Genomic DNA, 26,332 nt, shown 5'->3' on the forward strand with positions numbered 1-26,332 from the left:
TTAATTTTCGTAAGAGCATATCATTCAGTACGGCCTCAGAGACAACACTGCTTGCGCAAACCTCATGCACTTTAGTGAGATGTTGCGTCATTAATAATTGCTTAGAGCACTATATACTTCTAGTTCCTTTCGTAGCCTATATTACTTAACAATATGGCCTTAACCAACCTTAACAATATGTCAACTTTCAAATTAGATCAAAAAGTCACCCAAGGGTCCACTTTAAAGGACAGCAAATGAAAAGATGTATTGGACAACTCTGGATCAATTAACATTAAAATAATTGAGAATGATTAACAGAAATGGATGATTTTCTACAGATAGCGGTGATGTGAAAGAACTGATTTATTGAGAATCATCGTTTCATTTCCTCATTTTCAGAATTTACATTTCTTAACATTGTTCATCATTACTCTTTATGTACAATCTGAACATTATTAAACAGCTGATCAGTTCACACACACTGAATGACATACTGTATATTAAAGCCACAAGACTGGTATTTACACATGTTCAGCTGATCATAATCGAAGTGCTTTAGTTTTTAATTTGATCTCTAAAACTCCCTGTAATCCCAAAACACACATGGAGACATGCATCGTAAATCATCACATTTAAAGGGGTAGTTCACATAAAGATGAAAATTGCCCTCAAGCCATTCGTAAATTACTTTCATCTTTCAGACAAATACAATCGGAGTTATATTTAAAAAGTCCTGGCTCTTCCAAGCTTTATTATGGCAGTGAATTGTGGTCAAGAGCCTCCATCCATCATAAAATGTACTCCACACAGCTCCGGCGGTTAATAAGGGTCTAATAAAGGCCTAAAAAGTGGGATTGACATGTTTGTGTAAGAATAATATTCATATTTAAAACTATACAAATCATAATCTCTAGCTTCCGCTACAGTACGCGCGTTCATGAGAGTGGTATTCCAGTGGATGATTTAGGCGTATTTTATGATGAATGGATTTATTTTGCTTAAAAAATTTGACCACTGTTTACTGCCATTATACAGCTTGAAAAACCATGACATTTTTAATATAACCCTGATGGCATTCGTCTGAAAGAAGAAAATCATACACACCTTTCGGTGAGTAAATCATGGGGCAATTTTCATTTTTGTGTGAACTATCCCTTTAATACAAAATCATTACATTTAATATGACTGATGATGTAGTACATCTTTATTTTAAAAAATATTGTAAACAACAACAATTGTTCATTGGTTCAGACATAAGTAAACACATAAATCCTTTAACTTTGATTTACCTCATCCATTTTTGCAATGACCCAAAAAAGAATTCACCCTCCTTAACTGTCATATGGGTTCACTGTAAATGTCATGGAAATTTCATAATTTTTTTTTTTTTTTTTTTTTTTAATAATGCAGTTGTAAAGTATCTATTTGAGTGAATTCTTTTAAAGCTTTAAACAAAACAAAATCCTTAATCATGAACTACTGGAAATGTTATGGAAAAGTCATTGAAATTCATTTGAAAGAAAACAGTACTTGGATACTGGGTTCTCTCTTAATTTTCAGTGTCAACCCAACCTTTACCCCATCAGTCTTGAGTCTTTAGACCCATCCATGCAGGTGGTCTTCTTCTGACACGATCTGAATGGTTTATCTGTCTCCCAGTTGCGTGGCGCCCTCTACTGGACAAACACATGAAGCAGTTTTTTGAAAGCGCTGGAATACAGAGTATTTGTAGACTTTCTTTGTCATGTTTTTAACAGTTCCTTGTTTAGCCCATTAGTCAATGTATAAAACCTGTGTGGCCGTCTCAGTTCTCGGTCTGGTGATGGTTTGGCACTGAGCCCCTTGTTCTCTTTTGTTTTTGTGTACACCATTGGTAAACAGTTTGTATTTTATAATATAAACTTGGATTGACCTCCATCTGTTAGAAAAGCACAAGCTGTCCTGATTTACCCACCGTTCAACACCGGAACAAGGCACAGCCCAGCGCTCTCAGCGTAGACTGAGTTCCCCGTAACGCGGCCAGACGCTCACTTACTGTTTTTCTGCGGCACAACTTTAATAACCGAGTTTGTGTTAGCGGTGGTGGTGGTGGTGGAATCGGAGTCTTTGTCTTTGAGACTTTCTCCATCATCGGTCTCCTTCTCTCGGTCGCGGCTGTTCTGGTTGCTGCGCCGGATCCTCCGCGTTGTTTCCAGCGCCGTTCCCTCGAACAGCCGCGCCATGAAGGCCAGACCCTCCCGCCGGATGAACGACTTCCCGGCGAAGGTGTAAAGCACGGGGTTTATGCAGCTGCTGACGAAGGCCACGGTAGAGGTGAGTGCTCGTAGCTTCGTCCTGATCTTTTTTAGACTGTAGAAGGAAGAACAGCTGGTTGGTGTTTATTTGGCTATAAAAATTTGAGACGTTATAAAAGCAATTTAAAAACCTGTAAGTTTGCTTTGGGTTACTGGACTGTATAGCCTAATGAAAATATTGTCTTGTTAGAGGTACTTTACAGCAGAATTTGTTTACCATTTTGAAGCATAGCTTTCCTTGTCAAAGTTACTTAATGAAATTAGTTAATTTTACTCAAACATTAGCTACTTAAAAGGGTCATAAGATGCAATTTTATGTTTTCCTTTGTCTTTAGAGTGTTACAAGCTGTTTGTGCATATAAGATCTGTAAAGTCACAAAGATTAAAGTCTCAAACCTAAAGAGCTATTCAGAACGCCTGATTCAAACACGCCCCCACAAATCTATGTTACTGTGTGGGAAGATTTGCATAAAACCAAACATTTTAGAGCGCTCGCGCTATAATCCTTTGATGACACTGACAGGACAGCTGATTTGGCTCTTTTTTAAAAGTCACCAAAAAAGGCAGTGCGGTGCACCTTGTGTTATCTGACCAAAAAAAATGCATTTAGTCTGATCGAGGCCTTTGTATTGTTGCCGCAGCTGCTATAGAAGCTGATATTCCACATATGGTAAGGGGCATAACATTTCCGTCACACACCTGAGGTATTCGGCCAATCACAATGCAATGGGTAGCTAGCCAATCAGACCACACTGCACTTTTCAGAACGATTACCTTTTTTAAAAATCGATGCGTTTCAGAAAGGTGGGGCAGAGAGGATCAACATTAAAGGTACAGTATGTGGAAAATAATGTGTTTTTGAACCTTAAACTATGTAAACACATTGCATAACACCAAGTACACAAAATAATATTCTTTTTAGCAACTTCATATAAACCCCTTTAAAGTTGATTGTACTTAATGCAAAAAGGTAAGGGAAACGAGCACAATTTACAACATTTTAAATATGTTTAAGAGATGTTGCACTCTGGCATGAGAAGCATGGGTTGTTGAGGTCCTGGTGTTAGTGTTTTATTTTGCTCACTTTTCTTTTGCGGGAGAATCTTCTGGATGTAGAGCAGCAGCCACCTGTGTGAGGAAAACACGATTAGGTTGTTTTCACCTTTGAGAAATGGAGTGTTTGATGGACAGACACACACCTGCACCATGTTTATGATGTGGTACGGCAGCCAGAAGAGTCCGAAGGTGATGATGATAACCAGGATGAGTTTCTCGCTGCGGATGCGTCTGCGAAAGCGCGTCTTGCGAATTCTGCGCAGGATGCACACGTAACTGCCTATGATCACGCCGTATGGCAACAAGAAGCCCAGTAATGTTTCCATACCATACTGCATCACCTCCTGCAGATGAACAACAGTCATTAAATAACAGAGCCATAATGGGAAATTAACAAACAGATATTTGTAGATATTTTGTTCTTGACCTTGTTATAGAAAATATGCCAGAAGGCTTCTTGGACACATTACAAACTAGAAAAATGTAGTTGTCTGCCAAATGTTTTTTGGTGCAAAACAAGATTTGTGGCAGGAACCTCATGCAGTGTGACAATGTCATGATGTGGATAAGATCTTTACAGATAGGAAGGTTCAAACTGCCAACTGAACATGAGAATGATATAAAATCAGAACCTGAACCACTCAGAAGAGCCCAGTTACTGCCGTTCACCAACAGTTACCTTCCAAACTGACAGAGCCTTCCAAGGAGAATTTCCAAACATTGTGGTCAGACCACATTCTGATGTGGTCACATGACGTAGTCAGCCATGGGTGGAGCCAAGCCTCCCAAGATGTTCTTGAACAATTTTGGACACCGAAGGACCACCATCCAAGTGGGAATTAAATATGCCATAGAGGGATATATTCTGGACCTTGACACTGTTATTTATTTGGCAGTCTATGGGACAGTCACAAGCCTCCCGGTTTTCATCCAAAATATCTTAAATTGTGTTCCGAAGACGAGCAAAGCTTTTACGGGTTTGAAATGACATGGAGGTAAGTGAATAATGACAAAATTTTAATTTTGGGGTGGAGTATCCCTTTAATATATAAACTATGATATTGGAGAAAAAAAACAATGCTAATGCATTATAATGTAATATAATGTAAATTAAATGGCTCTGAGGTTCGCTTCGTTTGAACGAGATACTGAAGCAGTCATGTGGTTTTCAGGCAACTGAAGCTTCAGACGTCATAGATCACGTGCTTTTGGCACAACGAATCAAGCTCCAATACAGTGCTTTAATGTGAAATGTGTTGTTTATTTTTTAATACAAGCTTCGAAGCTTCGGTGTTGAATGTAATATCACTACATGCAGCTGAAGCGGACGTTCCTTTCCTTCTGCTCAAAGAGTTTTTGTTGTTGTAGAGTTGGTGTGTTCCTGACTTTGTAAATTCATTTCTTTGGTATTGTTTTATATAATGTTAATTCTTGAGGTTATGTTTGTCTAAGTGTGATTGTTATACTGTTTAGTGTTGAGTTAATTGGATAATATGCTGTGGAATGTATTGTTTGAATACCTATGTTGTTAATTACATTTATGATTTGCTCTCTGTCTCTTGTTTATGGAAACCATACAACTATGGTTTGGTTCCTATGCCTCTGTTGATGAATAAAGTTCATGGATTGAGTACTGGATCCCCTGTGATCCCCTGTCATATATGTTGTGCAAATCAAATCCCAACTCACTGCAATATCAGGTTGCAACTATTATTAAGGTTTTTTATTTTTATTTGTTTTACTTCAAAATGTCTTCTGACTAAAATAGAAATCCATAATATTACTTCATCCAGTAAAAAAGTCATTTCATCTGAATCAGGAGAGAAATATGCAAAGATCAAGCAATGTTCACAAGCCAAAACATTTTGATGTGAGAGGACATTGCTCTTTTTCACTGGGGGAGGGTTTTTATGTTTTGTGGTGTGGTGGTGTGGATTATTATGATGTTTTTATCAGCTGTTTGGAATCCATTGAAGCAAATGATGGAATGATACAGAAGAAACAAACTCCTCCACATCTCGGATGGCCTGAGGGTTTGTGCATTATGTGTGTAATTTTCAGTCTCATGAAGAGCTTCATTCGATTCATTGTGCTTTATTTTTCTTGGATGTATTTTTTTTTTTTTTATCTGAAATAATAATGTAGAGAAGACTCACATATCGTGGTTGTGGGTGATGGCAGTCGCACAAGAAACTCTGCGGCTCTCTTCTGACCTCTTTGGTGTCCCTGAAAACCAAAACGGGCACAGAGAGTCCCAAAGCGAGCACCCAGAGTCCTGCCAGCAGCTGCGTGAGCGTCCTGCGGTCCGTCAGCAGGCCGACATGCTTCGGCCACACTATCGCCACCAGCCTGTGGAGACTCATCAGCATGATCAGAAATATGGAAGCGTACATGTTGGCGCAGCACAGGTAGAACAGAACTTTGCACAGCACTAAGCCGAAGATCCAACTGCGCTGAAACAAATAAACCATGAAGAAGGGCGTCAGCAGCATGAGGAAGCCATCGGCGAAGGCGAGGTTCAGGATCAGGAGGATGGTGATGGAACGACGCCGCGCTCGGGCCAAGATGCTCCAGATGATGAAGACGTTCCCAGGGACGCCGAGGAGGAACACGAGGCCAAGGATCACCGTCCCAGCGACCGCTCCGCTGCTGTTGCTCAAGATCGTCTCGTTTCCATTAGTCATGCCAGAGTTTGATGGATCCCGTGTTGACATGTTCAGAGTTGGACTGGGAAGGACAAAAGGGCTGGAGTATGGAGTAACTTGGAGGACAGAAGAGGAGGACAGGGCCTCATTGTGGTTCAAGGCCATCTTGGCAATCTAAGGGTAAAAAAAGAGAATGTTTTGTCAGTTGCAGTGACTGTCTAGCTTGTTTTAAACACTGTTTGCATTTGGTTGTGGCATCAGCATTACACTACATTACTGGTCAAAAGGTGTTTTTTTTATTATTATTACTAATGGTTTTCGATGTAAATATATTATAAAATGTAATTTATTCCTGTGATCAATTCTGAACTTTCAGAAACACACACAAAAACACAAGAACAAAATATTTCATATTTCTATTAAAACCATGATGAACCATTTTTTTTAGGATTCTTTTATACATAGAAAATTAAAAAACAACAACAACAACAACAACATTCATTTGAAATAGAATTCTATTGCAACATAAATGTCTTTGCTTTCACTTTTGATCAATTTAATGTGTCCTTGCTGAATAAAAGTCGTACTGAAATGTAATAAACAAGACTATATATGTGTTATATATGGACTTCATAACTGTGAATATGCAATATTAAAAGTGTATAACTGAAGCTCCAAAAATACAGTTTAATGAAGGCGACATCATTCCCTGCATTGACCAACCAAATGCAATCTTTTTTCGATTGTATATCATTTTTGTTTCCAGTTAATTCTGCTGATATACATCCAAAAAGAAGTTAATGGAATACATTAATTTCAATAGTACATAGAGTTCTTTTCCCTCATTACACAGTGATTTGACAGAGCATCATTTTACTGATCAACTGATATTTGTAAATGAACTTGTTTAATTTGATAATGGCATCCGATTTATAAATCAGTAGATAAATGCAGAGAAAAGCAATGCCATTTTCAGCAGTACTGGATCCAGAAGTATTCTTCCATTCATTTCTACCACAGGGATCAAATTGGATGAGATGAATTGCAAAACTTCAAATTTGATCTTTGATTTGAACCAAAACAAAATATGAACAGGAAAGGACTGTACTTAATGTGCATGACATAAATAAATACAATGAAAAAAATATATATATATATAATCATATATATACAGTGGTTTGCGGAAGTATTCATACCCCTTTTTCATGATTTGCTGTGTTGCAGCCTTATTTTAAACTGCTTGAAATTACCTTTTTTCCAATTCAAGCTACACTCCATACACTATAATCACAAAGCACAAAACAGGTTTATAGCAACTTTGCTAATTTATTAGAAATAAAAAACTGAAATTATTCCATTGCATAAGCATTCCTTTTCTAGGACACTTGAAATTTAGCTCAGGAACATTCATATAGCTTGTAGATGTTACTAAACTTCAACTTCAGTTAACCTGAATAGGTATGATTTGAAAAGGCACACTTATCTTAACAAAAGGTCTAACAGCTGAAAATAAATATCAGAGAAAAACCCAAGCCCTGAGGTCAAAAGAACTGCATGTAGAGCTCAGAAACAGGATTGCGTCAATCCACACATCTGAGGAAGATTTCAGAGGAAATTCTGCTTCATTGAATGTGCACAAACCCAATGGAGCTACAATCAACTTAGGCTTACGATGCTTTTGGGAAAAGCAGCCAAGGACTCTTCATAGAGCTGGCCTCCTGTCCAAACTGAACAATTCATGGAGAAGGGTTTTGGTTAGACTGGTGACCAAGAACCTTATGGTCACTCTAGTTGAGCTCCGTGTTCATATGTGGAGATAGGAGAGACCTACAGATGGACAAACATCACTGCAACACTCCACCGATCTGAGCTTTATGTCAGTGTGGCCAAACTCAATCCCCTCCACAGTGAAGACACATGAAAATACTTGGAATTTGCAAAAAAGCACATAAAGGACCCTCAGACTGTGAGAAACAAGATTCTCTGGTCTGATGAACCTCAATTCCAAGCATTGTATTTGAAGGAAACCAGGCACTGCTCATCACCTGCAGAGTAGCATCCCAAAAGTGAAGTGTGCTGGAAGCAGCCTCATGCTGTGGGGCTGTTTTTCAGCGTCAGGGACCGGGGGACTCATCAGAGTAGAAGAAGAGCTCAATGCACCAAAATATTGAGATAGCCTTAATGAAAACCCAGTCCAGAGCATTCAGAAGCTCAGATTGGGCAAAAGGTTCACCTTCCAACAGGACAGTGATCCTAAACACACAGCAAGAGTGGCTTATAGACAACTCTGTGAATGTCCTTGAGTGGCCCAGACACAGCCTGGGATTGAACCCAGTCAAATATTTCTGGAGAAACCTAAAATGTGCATCTGCCCCCATCCAACCTGACAGAGCTTAAGAGGTGAGGAGAAGAATGCAGATGTGCAAAGCTTGTCGCATCATATAAGATTTGGTTGTAAAGGTACTTCAGCTATACCACATTAAGGGTATGAATACTTATGCAATGTACCCATTTCAGTATATATATATGTGTGTGTGTGTGTGTGTGTGTGTGTGTGTGTGTGTGTGTGTGTGTGTATGTATATATTCACAGATTTGTGACAATTGTTTTTGCTTTGTCATTATGGTATATGGAGTGTCGATTGATGTGGGGAGAAAAATTATTTAAAGCAGTTTAACATAAGGCAGCAACGTAAAACGTAAAAAAATAAAGCGGTATGAATATTTTCGCAAGGCACTGCATATATAATCACAAATTTAAAAGTAGTTTGAAAGTATAATGAGACTGATTTGACTATTACTCTTTACAATGAAATTAAGCTGAATGACAGTTTCAGTGGAAGCATAATAACAAAGAACCTCTGAGTTCATGTTTGGTCTGTCTTGAGAAGTTTATACATTTAGAAATCTCTAATCTTTATGGAGAGAATAAATGGTATGTTCATGCTGCAAATGAAGTCGCATACAGTATGACCCGTTGTTGAAGTTGCTCCAGGCTCTTCTAATAACCCGCCCTAAAATAACATTTAATAGGCTATTGATAAACCCCAGTGGCAGCTGAATGTCTGTGGATGTATATCAAGAGCAAACACATTTGTTTGCATTTCGGATATATTTTCGATATAAGATGCTCATAAAGAGGGTGGAAGCCACCGTAAATGACGTTTGTGGTCTTCAGACAGAAGCACAGGTCAGAGAGTCGTAGCCTCAGCACGTCGTCAAAAAGGCCAGCTGAAAAATCATTGCCACAGAGCCACTTACTGTACATTAGTGAAGGCATTAGCACACGGCAGGCGCTGACAGGCTCCCTGATGCATTACAAACACAACGTTTTGCTCAAGTGATTACAGGAGTCTGCATAACATGATCGTTATCTTCTTATAACAGACCTCCACAATTCAATATGACTGCAAATAATCCATTCAAGAGGCACCAACGCAGTACAACGAGTGAAAGAACACAGATGACCACAACACTGCATCCATTAGAGGCCCTCAGGGAGAGAAAAGAAAAGAACACGGAGAGTGAAAGTCTAGAAAACGCAGAATGAATCTGAAGCATTAACAATGAATATGTGAAGGGTATGTGCCAGTGTTTGTATGAAGACTGACTTCTGCCCACAAACCTTGCATGTTTATCACTGCAGAAAGTTCACACGGGAAATGATTTGTGATGATTTATGCTGATTGGGGAGGTAACAGTCGACATCTAACAAGGATGTAACACAATAAAAATGACTAGTCAGCTTTCAAACAGACAATTTTATCCATTTGATTTTAGTTGGTGTTGTGGTGTTATAGTTTCTCCTAATGTCTGGTATTGTTTTTGTGAATTGTTCAAAGGCAAGCATATTTTTGGTGAGATATAGTTTCAGAGTGCTTACTGAACATTAAATCAATCATGCACTAAAATCAAGTTCTCAAAAAGACTTTTGATTAAATTGCATAGCATTTTTAAATCCTAATTTTAATTACAAGATATATTCTATTTCAATACGAATTATATTAATAATTATATTAATATTTTAATAATAATATTATTATTACAAATAAATAAACTACTACACAATGCAAATTTATAATATTTTATAATTTCTGCATGACATTATTAGTAATAGTTCAGCCTTCAAGGTTGTGAAATAACACAAAAAGGAGTTATGGGAATGATTTGGTGACCGAAATGTGACACCATTGTAAACTCAGTAGAAGAAAGAAAGAAAGAAATGTAAAGAACTAAAAAAAGAAAAAAAAAACTTATGCAACATCATTAGTAATAGTAAAGCCCTCAAAGTTATGAAATAAAAAGGAGTTATGGAAATGATATGCTGAGACGTGTCCCAAATACATCGTAAGCCTAAGTTGATCGTAGAACCATTGTCAACAATTAAGCTAGGATTAATTTAGGTTTACACTGCTTTTTGGGAAACGCAGTTCTGTGCAATAAGCACATCATGACACTTTTCCAATATGCACTTCAAATCTTCCATCAAATAACATTCATAAACAGTTATTTGACTTTGATTGATTTGATACATATGGGCTCTATTTCAAAATTTCTATTTTGTCAAAACTGAACTGAAGTCTGCAGGTCAGAAGGTTTTAAAGATCCAGAGAAACAGATTCAGGTGTGTTTAAAGATGCGAAACCATCGACAGATGACTTTCACAAGGCTAAGCGTTTATCTGTTCACCAGACCACATCAGACATTTCCATCAATCACTGTATTCCTGCTTCAGTACCCACTTCAAACGTGAAACTGGAGCACTAAACCATGGACTGATAGCTGTATTTCTGAAGAGCCTTGTTTCGGGGCCTGCTGCCATGAGTCTTAGAAATGATGCTTGTGTAAGCAGACTTTATTTCCTCCTGACCTTTACATTAACTGTTTGTCACATGGCTGCTTGGATTTAATTATCAGTCACCGATGAGCTGTCTAGTCTAGCCATTAATGTTGCAACTCTTTTTGTGGTCAGATACAACAGTAAGTAAGTAGGTAACAGTAGGAGGTCGGGGATAAGAGTATAATGATTTCAATCAACAAAGCGACAGTTCAGCCTGAAATGAAAGGTGTCATCAGTTACTCAAATCAGTAAGACTTTCTAATGTGAAACACAAAAGGTGAATTGTTTTTCATGTTGCTGTGGCCTTCAAATCTCATAAAGCATTGTATCTTCTGTAGGTCTTCATTATTTGACTCACCTGCTTCAGATTCAGCTAGTTAAGTGAGAGCTCCATAATTTGAACTACGCCTGTCTGACCAGAATTAAAACACTTGTTTATAGTAGTTTTTGATTTTTCTGTAACTTCAAAGCAGCCTTTGTTGTCTGAGAAACCACAGTTTGAATCAAGATAATGGATTTCCATTGTGTTCCACAGAGGGTCTGGAACAACATGAGGGTGAGTAAGACACATTTTTTTTTTTTTTTTTTCTGAGTGCACTAGGTATCAACTCATAATGCTGTCAGTATCAGAATCAGAAATCAGAAATGAGCTACAGGGATGAATAATTATCATACAAGATATAAGCTGTAAGTCTCTGTGTATAAATATAAAGTTTTTATGAAATTATAACCAGTTTTTGAAGTAGAGAATTTAACTTTTCACAATTCATATTGGGTTATCATTTGTTTGGCATGTTAAACTAGATTAAAAAGTTTGTAGACAAACTTTAATTTGGCTTGAAGAAACCTAGTTAGAAAGTTTGAAAAGAAGCCTGCAATCTGAAAGTTTTCAGTTTGAAGTAGTTTAAGTTTGAAAGATTAGCATGTTTCTAGTATGTTGTTAGCACAATTAGCATGTTACTAGCATGTTTCTACATGATTAGCATGTTACTAGCATGTTGTTAACATAATTAGCAAGTTATTAACATGTTGCTAGCATTGTGTTAACATTTTGTTAGCATGATTAACAAGTAACTAGCATGATTTTAGCATGATTAACAAGTTACTAACATGTTGTTAGCATGATTAGCCTGTTACTATCTTTTTGATAACATGTTTATAGCATGATTAGCGAGTTACTAGCATGTTGTTAACATGATCGGCAAGTTAATAGCATGGTGCTAGCATGATTGTAGCATGATTATTATGTTACTAGCATGATTCTAATATGATGAGCTTGTTATTAACATGATGCTAACATATTTCTAGTATGTTTATCAAGTTACTAACATGTTGTTAGCATGATTACCAAGTTACTAGCATTTTTGTTAACATGTTTCTAACATTATTAGCAAGTTACTAGCTTGTTGTTAGCATGATTAACAAAGTTACTAGCATGTTATTAACATTATGCTAGCATGTTTCTAGTATGTTTATCAAGTTGCTAGCATGTTGTTAATATGATTAGCGAGTTACTAGCATTATGTTAGCATGTTTCTATCCTTATTAACAAATTACTAACATGTTAGCATGATTATCAAGTTACTAGCATTTTGTTTGCATGTTTCTAACATTATTAACAAAGTTACTAGCATGTTGTTAGCATGATTAACAAAGTTACTTAAATGTTGCTAGTATGATTTTAGCTTGATTAGCATGTTTCTAGCATGTTTATCAAGTTTTCTAGCATGTTTGTAACATAATAAGCAAGATACTTGCACGTTTAAAGCATGATTAGCATGTTACTAGCATGTTGTTAGCATGTTTCTAGCCTGATTAGCAAGTTACTGGCATGTTGTTAGCATGTTTCTATGCTATTCCAGCTAAAACCAGTTGATTCAGGAAAGAAAAACTGCTAAAAACCAGATAAGACCAGCCTTGTCTGCTAAAAAAGTTGCCAAAACCACTTTAAAACCAGCTTGGGAGACCAGTCAAAGCAGTTAATCAGCTTTAGCTGGTTTCAGATGTATTTTCAGTAGGGAAAATGACAGTAGACAGCTAAAATACATTATAAGTCTTATTGTATAAAAGTTGTCACCCCCTCAATGAAAGCCTATGGGATTTTAGGTGGTTTTGATAGTCCGGTTTACGAAAACCGTAAGCCGGATCAGTTAGAGAAGATAGGGCAACCCGAGTCAGACCAGTCTGAAGTTCTGACCCAAGTTCGGTGCTTGTAGCTTTAAAAGTCTAGGAGGAGATACACTTTAAAATTTGGTCTCAGAAGAAGAAGTTTAAATCGGATTTCAGTAAGGTGGCTTTTTCAAACCAACTTAATGACAAAAAAAACTGCATAATCAAAAGCAGATTATCTTAAATCACCAATTGTTACTCAAAACTTACACCTAAATGTGAAAAATAAAAACACTACAATATAATGTCCGAGCAGACGAGGAGGGATGTAACACAACAAATAAAGAAAATGGGAATATTTCAGTGCAAAAGCCAATTGTGACACACATAGTGTCTACAAGCGTACATTTTGCCAACAAAAAAATAAAAGTAGAAAGTAAATGTGAAAATAAATTATATAAAATGTAAACAATTATTTTTAGTATTAGGTTGGTTGTATTTCCAAACATATTTAATTTCTGCAAAAGTCAGAAAAATTTTTCACCGTTTGTTACAACACTATTCTGTGACCATGTACAGCAAGTCATTTATTTACATTCAGTTCTATGGGAAAACGGCACAGAAGTTGGAATTTCTGTAACAAGTTTTTCCACATAAAACCTGCTTCCTGATAGCGAGACCAGACATGAACGCTGCTCTGTAAATGCGCTCCAGAAGTCTTTCACAATTCTTTCCTAATTCCACCAAAACCGAACTCATACAAAACCAGGATCAGACGAAAGAAAGGCAGAATGATAACGAGATTTGCTGAAGTGAAGTTTATTCATTCCCCTTTCAATGTGGCCAGTGTTTGGACTCTACGCTGTGTTTGTCTAGCACACGTCTGGGAGACTCGACACAGTCTGAGACATACACCTCAAACAGACGTGAAAATCCACTCACACCCACTAACAAAGACCAACACGCCCTCGGTGGGAACACAGTAGAGTAATGAGCGCTTGACTACACCTGCGTACAGCGACACACACCTGATTCTGAATCACAGAACATGCTACACAAAGAAACATACGCAGTTGTGGTTTTGTGTAAAATCATCTTCAATTCTGGCTTTTAGAAGGACAAATTCCAGTGTATTATCCTTGTTTCCTCGCGACCACCTCGAAACGTTAATGTTATTCAACAGTTCATAAAGCTGATGATGTGTTGTACAGCACTGGCCTGAAATGCCGGCAGCGAGTCTTAACAAGCTTTACACAGATGACAATATTCTACTGACATGCACAGAGAAAAAAAGAAAGAAAGAAAGAAAGAAAGACAATTTATGTGAAAGATGTGCGCTGACATGCGTGGATGCCCAGACTCACTTGTCCTGGATTGAAGATAGTGATCTTACTAAAAAAATACAGCACTGATAGCTGTCTAAACCCATATGTAGCACAGGCTGTCTAATGTGGGAGTGTGATAAATAAATATAACTAACATGGTGCAGTCATGGTCATATCATAATTATCATATTTATGTACCATGGTATTTGTAGGCAATGTGTCTCATGTCCAACATAGTAGCATGTTTTTCATACATGCATGTTGCCATGTATAAGATTCACATTATTTGCAAGTACTTTTTCTATCACTTTTATTATGTTCAAATAATTACACCCAATTATTACCGTTTATACAAGGGCCGCATTGCTTTTTAATGACATATCATTGAACATGTTTACAGTGTTTTACCGCAGCATGTGAGGAGCGTAAATGTATATACACTGGAATCATAATCAACCCTTAAATTGCAGTTGAGCTGATGGCTGGTTCTGCTGTGGGTCAAGGTTTCTTAAGGTTTCTCTGGCCCTCAAGGTTCACTGTCCTGCAGAGTTTAGCTCCAAACCTGCCTGAAACTTTCTAGTAATCCTGAAGATCTTGATTGGAAGAACATTAGAACATTAAAAATGAATAATAATAATAATAACCTTTTTCAACTTTAAAGAGCATTTTGTGCAATGGAAAGGTTTTATGGGTGTAAAATGTTCTTCATGGAACCACTAATACCACTAAGGAGCCTTTATTTTTAAGAAGTGGACACTGGCTGGTCCACCAGTTTTAGCTGGTTTGTTGTCCAAACAGCAGCTTGGAAAGTTGGGAAAATTTGGGTATCCTATTTCCTTATTTCTTTCCAGATGAAAGTGAGCCAACATGTCATACATCATTTCTTAAACATTCAACAAACAAAAAAAAATACTACATAAAATAATAATGTGTACTTTAGCTAAAAACCATTCACTACTACTACAAATCATTGTTGCTCAGATGGTGCAACATCATGGCCATAGGTTCGATTCTCAGAGAACACACATACGGGCAAAATGTATACCTCGAATGACCTGGGTAAAGCAACTACTAAATGCATAAATGTAAACTTTGTATTATAAATATAAAAATGCAGATATGGTTGGCTATATAGATATTCAGTGAATAAAAACAGATTATTTAGTTAAAGACAATTTGCCAGCTTTCTTATTATCATTTCTTTATAGCTCTCTGGCTGTAAACACACTGATAATAATTAACAGTGATCTTCAAACAGACTCAGATATTATCAGAAAGCAGGAAATGAATCTTACCTACTTGTACTTCCAGTGGCTTACAGCTACAAGTGAAAGCAAAGTTTAGATGTCCCCTTTTCTTTCTTTCTTAGTTCCTCCACATGTAATTCAGTTCCCTGGTGCTCTCACTGCAGTCGTCTGTCCTTCCTCTCTATAGTCCACATATTTCTGTGGCTCTTTCTACATTCTGTGCAGCCTCATGTCTCAGCGTGTCATCTCTCTCTCTCTCTCTCTCTCAGAGGTGGAGTATCTTATCATTTGATCATCTTAATAGATTTCGAAATATACAGCTGTAAATGACACACCTCCAGTAGAGACAGCGCGCGCACACACACACCTCTGTTTGATCAAGCCTCCACTCGTGTTAGTAATTTCTGAATCAGCATCCTGCACTCACACAGATGCTTGTACAAACGTGTGTTAGCACACACAAATACACACGTTGACTTGGGCACTGAAGTACACGATGACCTGCCATTGACTTCCGCAGAATACAATTGTTACTTTTGATGCTGTTTTCACTACTTGTGTCACTTTGTTTGTTTTGTTTGCACGCTACAAAGATTGTTTCTGTTATATCTTTTCGTTTCTTTCATTTTTTCCAACAAAAAACCAGGAGAGCAGATTAACTTGTACTTGAACTTGAAAATGATGTATATTGACGTCTTTCCACTGTTGAAACATACCCTCTGATGTTCTTTCTTGTTTATTTTAATGCTATAACTACTAAAGAGGAAGAGCTGATCGGTTCATGTGCCACTTGAACTGCGGCGCTACAGCGATCTGTCATGACACAAGAGCCACAAAATGGCATTTATTGTTTGAATTTCTTAAAAAAAAAAATGTTTGTTTCATAGCAAAAGTAACCTGATCTGCCTGCCAGTTGTCAGTTTCCTCTTCGCTCTGCGATTTTTCACTGCATGAGAAATTGAGAGAGCTATGGCTTGTCAGACATAGCAACAGTAACTAAGGGGGGCGGGTCTTTGCGAAGGGTCAATTGGCGATGAGATTTACGAAGAAGTCTTTGAATCATTCACTCAACCGAACTTATTCCTTTAAACAATAGGGATTCCCTAGGGCTTTAATGGGGAAATATGTTCGGACAGAAAACTTTGGGAATCACTGGTGTGTTGAGCGGAGACTCAGTGGTTGGGACAATGTATAATACTTTTTTCAACGAATGAATGGCAATACTTTTACTGCTTTTTTCCTGTTTTCATTCATAATCTCAATGCGATTTCAACTGAAACTCAGTTGGTCTTCCTTTTCTGGCAAGTATTTCATGACATTTGTAATGTAATTCCTTCCAGTCAGCTGTAGCGTCATGATCAAGTTCTTGCAGGTTTTGTTTCAATTAGTGCGCCGCTGCTTTATGAGGGTCTCGGCAGGGAAATGACGTGTGCTGTGGTGGTATATGAGTGAGTCTAAGTGCAGTTTTAATTGATCCCACATTTTAAGAAATGTTTTACATTAAACATGATCAATATAAAACATTTTAGACTCAGTGCGGGTTGCGTATTCTCGGGGAAATGGTATTCATTATTCACTTTCTAAGAAATTTGTCCTATACAGTGTATTGCACTTACCGTAATTCTATCATTTCACTCTTGGAAATGCGGTATTGGATAATGCTTCCAGGTAATTATAGAAAATATTTTCATGCATTCAGATTTATGTTTACTCCATTCTGGAATTAACTGAAGGGTTATTCCTAAAGCAACTTAATCTCCTGCACAATGTATTTGTACTGTACAGTACTGGATTTTTGAAGGGAAATCCCTATTTTTCTTGCATGATTTCTACTTTTGTTAATTCTTAAATGATCAGTGACAGAATGACAAATAACTATAGCAGTGTTATAAACTGAAACACACACACACACCTTAACTTATCCAGACACACCTATCAAACGTCCACCTTAAAAACAACCCACATGCAAGGAAAGTTTCACCTCCATCAGCATCTCCATCCATCAACATGCATAATATTACAACCTCTTCAACATGTATTTGTGTGCAGATGCGCTGCAAGGTTGTTGTTTTTTTTTTTGGCCCCCTGAACAGCATATTGACTTGGACCTTTTATTTATTTATTTTATCTCAGTAGATGTTTTTAGAAAAGTCATTGGTCAGTTTTCTCAAGGTATTACAGACTTGTCTGCATGAGCGCCATCTGCTGGACAGATATCATCCAGCATGTCAGATCAGCATGTCCACATGCTTTCAATAAGCTGAGAACCATACCTGCATCCTCTTCCAGATGTTTGTACAATAAAGCTAATTTCATGCCAAACAATACTGGAATGTTTTATCACGGAGTTTAACTGCACGATAATTCATGTTGCAAGAGCGCCACCTGCTGGACAGAGAGTCACCCAACATGACCATATAATGATAGCAGAATAAGTCAAACCTGAACAGTGACGTATGTGTTAATGTATAAAGAGATAAAATATGGCAAAGACTTAATTAAAGTCTTATAGGAAAATAACTAAAATGCAATGAGAGATTCAGCTGTTGTCATGCAGGCCAAGATTAGTCCATATACTCTTGTGAGAAGAATAAAAAGAGACCTACATAAATAGGAGATCTGAGGAATATTTAATTTTTATTGACACAATACATATTATAAAAAAATAATGGCTGCATGTTCATATAATGCAGAGTGAATTAAAAACAAATCCCATGCATTAAAATAGAGATAATAGTCTTCTCTTAATCTTAGATCACCTACAACTGTTTGGGTTAATATTTTTCGCCGCACCTTCCAAGTAATAACAGTTTTCAGTATTATATTTGCAACAAATTAAATTTCAACCAATAAAACCAACACTTTGCAAAAATAATATAATGTGGCAGCTTAGCCTATACGTAATAGTGAGAATTAAAAAAAAATCCACATGCATCATGCAACAATCATGTCATCCTAGAGTTAAATAATCACACAGATCACCAAAAAATCTTTGCCTTTTTCACCACACCTTTGGCATTCTCATAGTTGAGTTTCGCGGCGTTCTTTATTGCGTCACACACCGAATCCGTTTCTTCTGCGGCTTTGCATCCGGTAACTCCTCCTCCGATCGCTCCGGCGAGAGCCGCGACTCCAACAGCGACACCTGCAGCTGCAGCGATACCAGAACCAGTCACTCCGATCCCGGCGGCGGCGATCCCCGCCTTCACCGCCGCTACTCCTGCTGCTATCCCCGTGGCTCCCGCGGCCCCGGCTACGGTTCCGGCATTTATTACTCCGGGAACATCAGCGGCTTTCAGTAAAGTGACGACGGAGGCCACAGCGACACCGATGCCCAGAAACGCACCGGTTAGTGTTCCCGTGGTCACTCCCGCCAGCTTAACCATAAGTTTTTTGTGCACAACCTTTTTCGCTTCTTCTCGCTTCTCTTGTGGCGACAGACTGTCCTCGTTTATGTTCTTCATCTCCTCTTGAATCTCCTCCTCCACGATCTGAAGCAGCTCGTTGGTGTTGCAGCCGTTCTGATTGTCCTTCAGCTTCTGCTCGATGGTCTCCAGCAGGTTCTTCACCTGGACTCTGTTGCTCCTGTATCCCATTTGACGTCTTTTCCAGTATATGCTGTCGATGACGTGACAGTGGCCTCCACATTTATCAACCAGCTCCTGTAGCTTTGGACTCATCTTGACAAACTCATCGATGGTCTGACCTTCTAGCTGTTCTCCGTGAGTGAATAAAACCACTGAATGATTGAAGGTGTCTTCTCCACAATACTCCACGATTTTATCCACGACCTCCAACTCTTTTCCCGTGTATCTCCCGACCTTCAGGACGATGGTGAACATGTCTGGACCCGGAGAGCTTTCGATCACAGACCGAATGATCTCAGATTTGATGGCCTCCTCATTCAGACCGGTGTCGAAGAGTCCAGGCGTGTCAATAACGGTGATCTTTTTGCCGTGGACCTTCCGGTCTCCGCTGACACATTCAGCCGTCACTGATTCAGGCGAAGCTTTGCTCTTGAAGACTTGTTGATTGAGAATCGTATTCCCGGCGCTGCTCTTTCCATCTCCGGTTTTCCCAAGAAGTACAATCCTTTTCTCAGGCTGAGAGTCAGAAGCTATTTAAAAACATATATATATGCTGTTGTTAATAAAGGAATTTACTGTTTCAGTGAGGTCTACAGATCTATATCCATTCCTGAAAATGTAGCAATAATATGGAAGTCCATTTTTGCCACTTGAGAAAAAGCATGCTTTTGATTATGAGATAAAAAAGATTAACTTATGTTATATGTCATAATGTTGACATAAAAATATGCCATAAAAGTATTGACATACTAAGTCATGATTATTTATTTAAGTATGTGATATTAAAATGATGAAAAAGTCATACTAGACATAGTAGGTCAAAATTAAAGATAAAAAGTTGAAATTGAAGTTTAATAATATAAAAAGTCAAAATATGACACAAGTCACTTGTGAAATGTTAAAATTATGATACAATAAGTAATGATGACAGAGGAATTACGAGATAAAAAGTTTAAAATATGACAAAAGGCCATAACTATGTAAAATAATAATAATAATAATAATAATAATAATATTAAAAAGCTTATATGACATTGAGTCATAATTATGAGATAAAAGTACAAATTCAGACATAAAAAACCAAATGATGCCCAAAAAGTAAAGTCAAATTTAAGTCAAAATGACATGACACTCACAACTATTTGGGAATATGCTATTGTTAATAAATGACTGTTTTGATAATAAACTGTGAGGTCTACAGACTGAAGTCTTATGCTAAACTGTAATCTTTGGGTGTAAGGGATCGGATTGAAGCTATTTTATTCTGCAGAACATAAAGAAATGTTATTTCAAAGAACAACGAGGGTCAAACAACATTGATTTTTACTGTATGTAAAAACTATTTGAGATATCTATGTTCAACAGCAGAATTAAAGTCATATATTTTTGAAACAATCACAATTCAATCAAAATTGAGGATTAAAGGGATAGTTCACCCAAAAATGAAAATTCTGTCAGTAATTACTCACCCTCGTGTTGATCCAACCATGTAAGTCTTTCGTTCATCTTCGGATCACAAATTAATATTTTTGTGATTAAATATGAGCGCTGGAATACTCCTCCATTGGCTTTAAGGGGGCCAAAACTTGTCCGTCCAGAAAGTCAGTGAAGAAAATGTTTAAATAGTCCATGCCACTACAGTGGCTCAACCATACGTTTCTCAAGCGACGATAATACTTTTCGTGCGAAAAAACAAACAAACAAAAGAACGACTTTATTCAACTATTCATTTTCTCTCTTGTAGGCCTCTGACGTTCGTTCACGAGAGCTCCATGACGCATGCGCGAGAACTAAACTGACGACGGTCTTCTTCTACTACTACTTGTTACTGGCTGCTCACTCCTTAGGAGTATTACCGCCACCTAGTGTACAAGATTAAGTGCTGGCATAGCCGGAAGCGCTAAACTTTGTTTACAAGCAGGTGAACGCGCGACGCAGGTATGTAAGCTATTGAATTCGACATTGATCGTGCTTTTGGTCTCGCTCTAAGGTAATTGTTTACAATGGTTAGAAAGTGTGCATTTCCTGGATGTCCGAATCGTGAAAAACTAACGAGTAAACGTAAAGGTGCCTTAACATTGCCACAAAATGAACGGCTTACCTTTCACCGTTTCCCATCAAATGTTCGTGAGCGACTGAATCTATGGCTGCTGGCTGTTCAACGGGATGTTAATTTACCGATTAATTTCGTCAAGCACATGAAGTTGTGCAGTGAACATTTCTCTCCAGACGACTTCAAATCAGTTCAACAGAAAAGATTACTGAAATCAACAGCTGTGCCCAACTTGTTTATACAGACCAACAAGGTACGTGGAAGCAGTATGTGGTAATTGTTAAAGTCATGATACACTCATTTAGTTTTGTCTTTATTTGTATATGGCTATATATTAAATAAATAAAAAAAAACATAATACATGATACAGTGAATTAAAGCCGAGTTACAACATTGACTTGAAATGTTTTAGGAATCAAAGGATCCATCACAACTCAGTCAGGACCCCCAGTCAGCAGGTCCACTCCTTACAGGTCTTCTTCCACAAGTAACTTCTCTAACGTTCTCAACTTGCTGTCATGGATCACAATGAAAATGTAAACCGTCAACAGGCCACAACCAGCTCAGGCAAGTAATCAACTTTCCAAAAGTGGGGTGCTGACAATGCAAAATGCACAATTGAATTATACATACACACTGACAGAGAGCAAAATAGACAAGGTAATTTAGTTATGGCAAAAAATAATGCATTACAACTGTATATATTTCACTTTTACAGGTGTTCCGCGATACAACATTGTTTTCCCCAAGCAAAATAAAGATTGGTTGGCAAGGAAAATTTATGAACCAACAACACAAAACTTCAGGGATGATCTTCTACAGAGGGTACAGGAACGGCGCAGTGACCCTACTGTACTATTCAAGGACCCTTCCTCTCAAGTTTCTTTGCCTGATATACCGTGCAATATTGCAACAAAACCAAAACCGGACAAGGAGGCTGCTATTGCAAAACATGTGTCAAGGTTTTCCAAGTAAAAGACTGTCAACAGAATACTGTAAAACATTTTTTGACCTTTTCTTATTTTGTTAGATTTTTTTCTTTTGGTGAAATGCTATCTCATGATGCATATTTACATATATATAATTTTTTTTTTTGGTTAGAAAAATTTGTATATAGTTTTTGAAACTGTTGATAATAACAAATTGTGCATATCTATTGCAGTGATAAAGAAAGCTCTCTGACTAAAATTCTCTTTAACATCTAAACTAAAACTGTTTGGCAAACCTTAAACCTAAATTACAAACAAAAGACAATATATTTTTATTAACATTTTTATTTAACAAGTATATCAACAATACACAAATGTTAAAGGGATAGTTCACCCAAAAATGAAAATTCTGTCAGTAATTACTCACCCTCGTGTTGATCCAACCATGTAAGTCTTTCGTTCATCTTCGGATCACAAATTAATATTTTTGTGATTAAATATGAGCGCTGGAATACTCCTCCATTGGCTTTAAGGGGGCCCAAACTTGTCCGTCCAGAAAGTCAGTGAAGAAAATGTTTAAATAGTCCATGCCGCTACAGTGGCTCAACCGTACGTTTCTCAAGCGACGATAATACTTTTCGTGCGAAAAAAACAAACAAAAGAACGACTTTATTCAACTATTTATTTTCTCTCTTGTAGGCCTCTGACGTTCGTTCACGAGAGCTCCATGACGCATGCGCGAGAACTAAACTGACGACGGTCTTCTTCTACTACTACTTGTTACTGGCTGCTCACTCCTTAGGAGTATTACCGCCACCTAGTGTACAAGATGAAGTGCTGGCATAGCCGGAAGCGCTAAACTTTGTTTACAAGCAGGTGAACGCGCGCGCGGTAGTTAAAACCATTATTTGTAAATATGTCGGCAGATTTTGACGTATATGAAGACTTGAATTTTTTTAACCAACCTTACTTATTCGAACCTGAATACACAGATATTGAATTGCAAGAGATGGAAGAGGCTGCCGCTGCAACACAACCACAGTCTCAAGCTTCCGAAAGACAGAGAGCATTGGAGAGCTGGTGGTGTAAATGTAATCAGTGCCAGGCGATGCCAACTGAACAGGAGAGCATGTGCTGCATCGATTGGGACATTGTCATGCCACAGCTTGAAAGTTTGGATAACGCAGACAATGGGACAAGTGTATTTCGCTGTATAACCGAGGATCCCGGTTTTCCGCCCCTGCTAAGTCGAAGTGTTTTAGAAGTGTTTTTTTAATTTGCCTAAAGTGAACTGGAAGAGACGTCCGAGGCCAGAAGGACCGGCTGGCACTTTATCTATGGAGTAAGTAGGTTTGTTTTGACTGTAGAATAATTACACGTGCAGCCTAGCTTTTTACAATGTGTTTTCTTTATCATATATCCTTATGTGTGTAAACACTTTCTAATATTTTTTTTTCTGTTTACAGTCAGTACAGACTGGTGGCATACCGCGTGGTTCTCGAATGGATATTGAAAGGTAAAAAACTTGGAAGACACAACAGGAAAGTTCTTCCATCTTGTGTAGTGCGAGCTGTACGGGAAAGATATCCCTCATCCTCGGGAGTATATGTTGGTTTCAAGGATGCCGAAGAAGCTTTTATCCTAATGTAAAGAAATTAAAAGCAAGTCAATACACTAATTTATTTTTTTGAATATTTACATTTAACATTTGTGTATTGTTGATATACTTGTTAAATAAAAATGTTAATAAAAATATATTGTCTTTTGTTTGTAATTTAGGTTTAAGGTTTACCAAACAGTTTTAGTTTAGATGTTAAAGAGAATTTTAGTCAGAGAGCTTTCTTTATCACTGCAATAGATATGCACAATTTGTTATTATCAACAGTTTCAAAAACTATATACAAATTTTTCTAACCAAAAAAAAAAATTATATATATGTAAATATGCATCATGAGATAGCATTTCACCAAACGAAAAATCTAACAAAATAAGAAAAAGCCAAAAAAAGTTTTACAGTATTCTGTTGACAGTCTTTTACTTGGAAAACCTTGACACATGTTTTGCAATAGCAGCCTCCTTGTCCGGTTTTTGTTTTGTTGCAATATTGCACGGTATATCAGGCAAAGAAACTTGAGAGGAAGGGTCCTTGAAAAGTACAGTAGGGTCACTGCGCCGTTCCTGTACCCTTTGTAGAAGTTCATCCCTGAAGTTTTGTGTTGTTGGTTCATAAATTTTCCTTGCCAGCCAATCTTTATTTTGCTTGGGGAAAACAATGTTGTATCGCGGAACACCTGTAAAAGTGAAATATATACAGTTGTAATGCATTATTTTTTGCCCTAACTAAATTACCTTGTCTATTTTGCTCTCTGTCAGTGTGTATGTATAATTCAATTGTGCATTTTGCATTGTCAGCACCCCACTTTTGGAAAGTTGATTACTTGCCTGAGCTGGTTGTGGCCTGTTGATGGTTTACATTTTCATTGTGATCCATGACAGCAAGTTGAGAACGTTAGAGAAGTTACTTGTGGAAGAAGACCTGTAAGGAGTGGACCTGCTGACTGGGGGTCCTGACTGAGTTGTGATGGATGCTTTGATTCCTAAAACATTTCAAGTCAATGTTGTAACTCGGCTTTAATTCACTGTATCATGTATTATGTTTTTTTTTTATTTATTTAATATATATCCATATACAAATAAAGACAAAACTAAATGAGTGTATCATGACTTTAACAATTACCACATACTGCTTCCACTTACCTTGTTGGTCTGTATAAACAAGTTGGGCACAGCTGTTGATTTCAGTAATCTTTTCTGTTGAACTGATTTGAAGTCGTCTGGAGAGAAATGTTCACTGCACAACTTCATGTGCTTGACGAAATTAATCGGTAAATTAACATCCCGTTGAACAGCCAGCAGCCATAGATTCAGTCGCTCACGATCATTTGGTGGGAAATGGTGAAAGGTAAGCCGTTCATTTTGTGGCAATGTTAAGGCACCTTTACGTTTACTCGTTAGTTTTTCACGATTCGGACATCCAGGAAATGCACATTTTCTAACCATTGTAAACAATTACTTAGAGCGAGACCAAAAGCACGATCAATGTCGAATTCAATAGCTTACATACCGCGCGCGCGTTCACCTGCTTGTAAACAAAGTTTAGCGCTTCCGGCTATGCCAGCACTTAATCTTGTACACTAGGTGGCGCTAATACTCCTAAGGAGTGAGCAGCCAGTAACAAGTAGTAGTAGAAGAAGACCGTCGTCAGTTTAGTTCTCGCGCATGCGTCATGGAGCTCTCGTGAACGAACGTCAGAGGCCTACAAGAGAGAAAATGAATAGTTGAATAAAGTCGTTCTTTTGTTTTTGTTTTTTTTTTTCGCACGAAAAGTATTATCGTCGCTTGAGAAACGTACGGTTTGAGCCACTGTAGTGGCATGGACTATTTAAACATTTTCTTCACTGACTTTCTGGACGGACAAGTTTGGGCCCCCTTAAAGCCAATGGAGGAGTATTCCAGCGCTCATATTTAATCACAAAAATATTAATTTGTGATCCGAAGATGAACGAAAGACTTACATGGTTGGATCAACATGAGGGTGAGTAATTACTGACAGAATTTTCATTTTTGGGTGAACTATCCCTTTAAGAGTGTTATCATCTGAACTTTTAAAAGTTATAAACTCAAGCAGCATTTCATCTTGAATATGGCATCACTGGAATCGTTCAAAGTCAGAATAATCATCTCATATTTTAGAATCTTAAGGAAAGGAATTTCATTAATGCTGTCATTTCTTACCTCCCATCTTCTCGTCCCGTCGACAACTGAGGATCAGCAATGAATCAAAATTACGTTTTATTAATGATGTTTTTATCTCAAATCTCGTCCAGTTATGGTTCCTGGTTCTCTATCTGATCATTTAATAAAAAGCTACTGTAATATAAAGCCCATTTGATGTGTATCAGCGAACAGCTTGAAGAGTTTCACTGATCGAAACACCCTTAAATGAGTCATAGACACTACAGATGAGCTACAGGAATTACCAGAGCGACCAGTACGCTTTTACGTGCCTCCTACTTCACGTCACAATCTCACCTTCACAGCAAATTCCTTCAGAGTAAGAGTGACGAAACCCAGATAGCAAATGACATGTGGCCCAGTTCTGGCCCACATCTCCCACATTCTTCTGGCCCACATACCACGTGGAATGACGGCGATGACTCAACTTAAGTCTGGCTGACATCTGGGCCAGATCTGGCCCAGTTTTGT

General features: G+C 37.7%; 2 protein-coding genes across 5 annotated transcripts; both read right to left on the reverse strand.

The window, feature by feature from the left end:
* Positions 1-1,359: 1,359 nt before the first annotated feature.
* LOC109058704 (leukotriene B4 receptor 1-like) lies at positions 1,360-23,538 on the reverse strand. Of its 3 annotated transcripts, none has more exons than XM_042726776.1 (5): positions 22,494-23,538; positions 5,489-6,151; positions 3,476-3,676; positions 3,361-3,404; positions 1,360-2,331 (listed from the first exon to the last, which is right to left on the reverse strand). In XM_042726776.1, exons 2-5 carry the CDS (start codon positions 6,140-6,142, stop codon positions 2,010-2,012), a joined length of 1,221 nt encoding a protein of 406 aa, XP_042582710.1. In that variant the 5' UTR covers positions 6,143-6,151; positions 22,494-23,538; the 3' UTR covers positions 1,360-2,009. The 3 variants fall into 3 exon arrangements, with proteins under 3 accessions (XP_042582710.1, XP_018931446.1, XP_018931445.1); XM_019075901.2 differs by lacking the exon at positions 22,494-23,538 and adding an exon at positions 15,550-15,775; XM_019075900.2 differs by lacking the exon at positions 22,494-23,538 and adding an exon at positions 15,546-15,775.
* LOC109058703 (GTPase IMAP family member 7-like) lies at positions 18,111-26,202 on the reverse strand. 2 transcript variants are annotated; one of them, XM_042726780.1, is made up of 2 exons: positions 25,862-26,202; positions 18,111-19,614 (listed from the first exon to the last, which is right to left on the reverse strand). In XM_042726780.1, exons 1-2 carry the CDS (start codon positions 25,866-25,868, stop codon positions 18,476-18,478), a joined length of 1,146 nt encoding a protein of 381 aa, XP_042582714.1. In that variant the 5' UTR covers positions 25,869-26,202; the 3' UTR covers positions 18,111-18,475. The 2 variants fall into 2 exon arrangements, with proteins under 2 accessions (XP_042582714.1, XP_042582713.1); XM_042726779.1 differs by lacking the exon at positions 25,862-26,202 and adding an exon at positions 20,554-20,967.
* Positions 26,203-26,332: the final 130 nt, after the last annotated feature.

Source organism: Cyprinus carpio, chromosome B7, assembly GCF_018340385.1.
Source record: "Cyprinus carpio isolate SPL01 chromosome B7, ASM1834038v1, whole genome shotgun sequence".
In the NCBI taxonomy this organism is placed as follows: domain Eukaryota; kingdom Metazoa; phylum Chordata; class Actinopteri; order Cypriniformes; family Cyprinidae; genus Cyprinus; species Cyprinus carpio.

Excerpts from the sequence above, each read along its gene's own strand:
- LOC109058704 (XM_042726776.1), bottom strand. The coding sequence starts at position 6,142 with ATGGCCTTGAACCACAATGAGGCCCTGTCCTCCTCTTCTGTCCTCCAA. Across the intron at positions 3,677-5,488 it reads ATCACCCACAACCACGATAT|GAGGTGATGCAGTATGGTAT; the intron begins GTGAGTCTTCTC and ends GTTCATCTGCAG. Across the intron at positions 3,405-3,475 it reads ACATCATAAACATGGTGCAG|GTGGCTGCTGCTCTACATCC; the intron begins GTGTGTGTCTGT and ends TTCCTCACACAG.
- LOC109058703 (XM_042726779.1), bottom strand. The coding sequence starts at position 20,590 with ATGAACGAAAGACTTACATGGTTGGATCAACACGAGG. Across the intron at positions 19,615-20,553 it reads ATGGTTGGATCAACACGAGG|CTTCTGACTCTCAGCCTGAG; the intron begins GTGAGTAATTAC and ends GTTTTTAAATAG.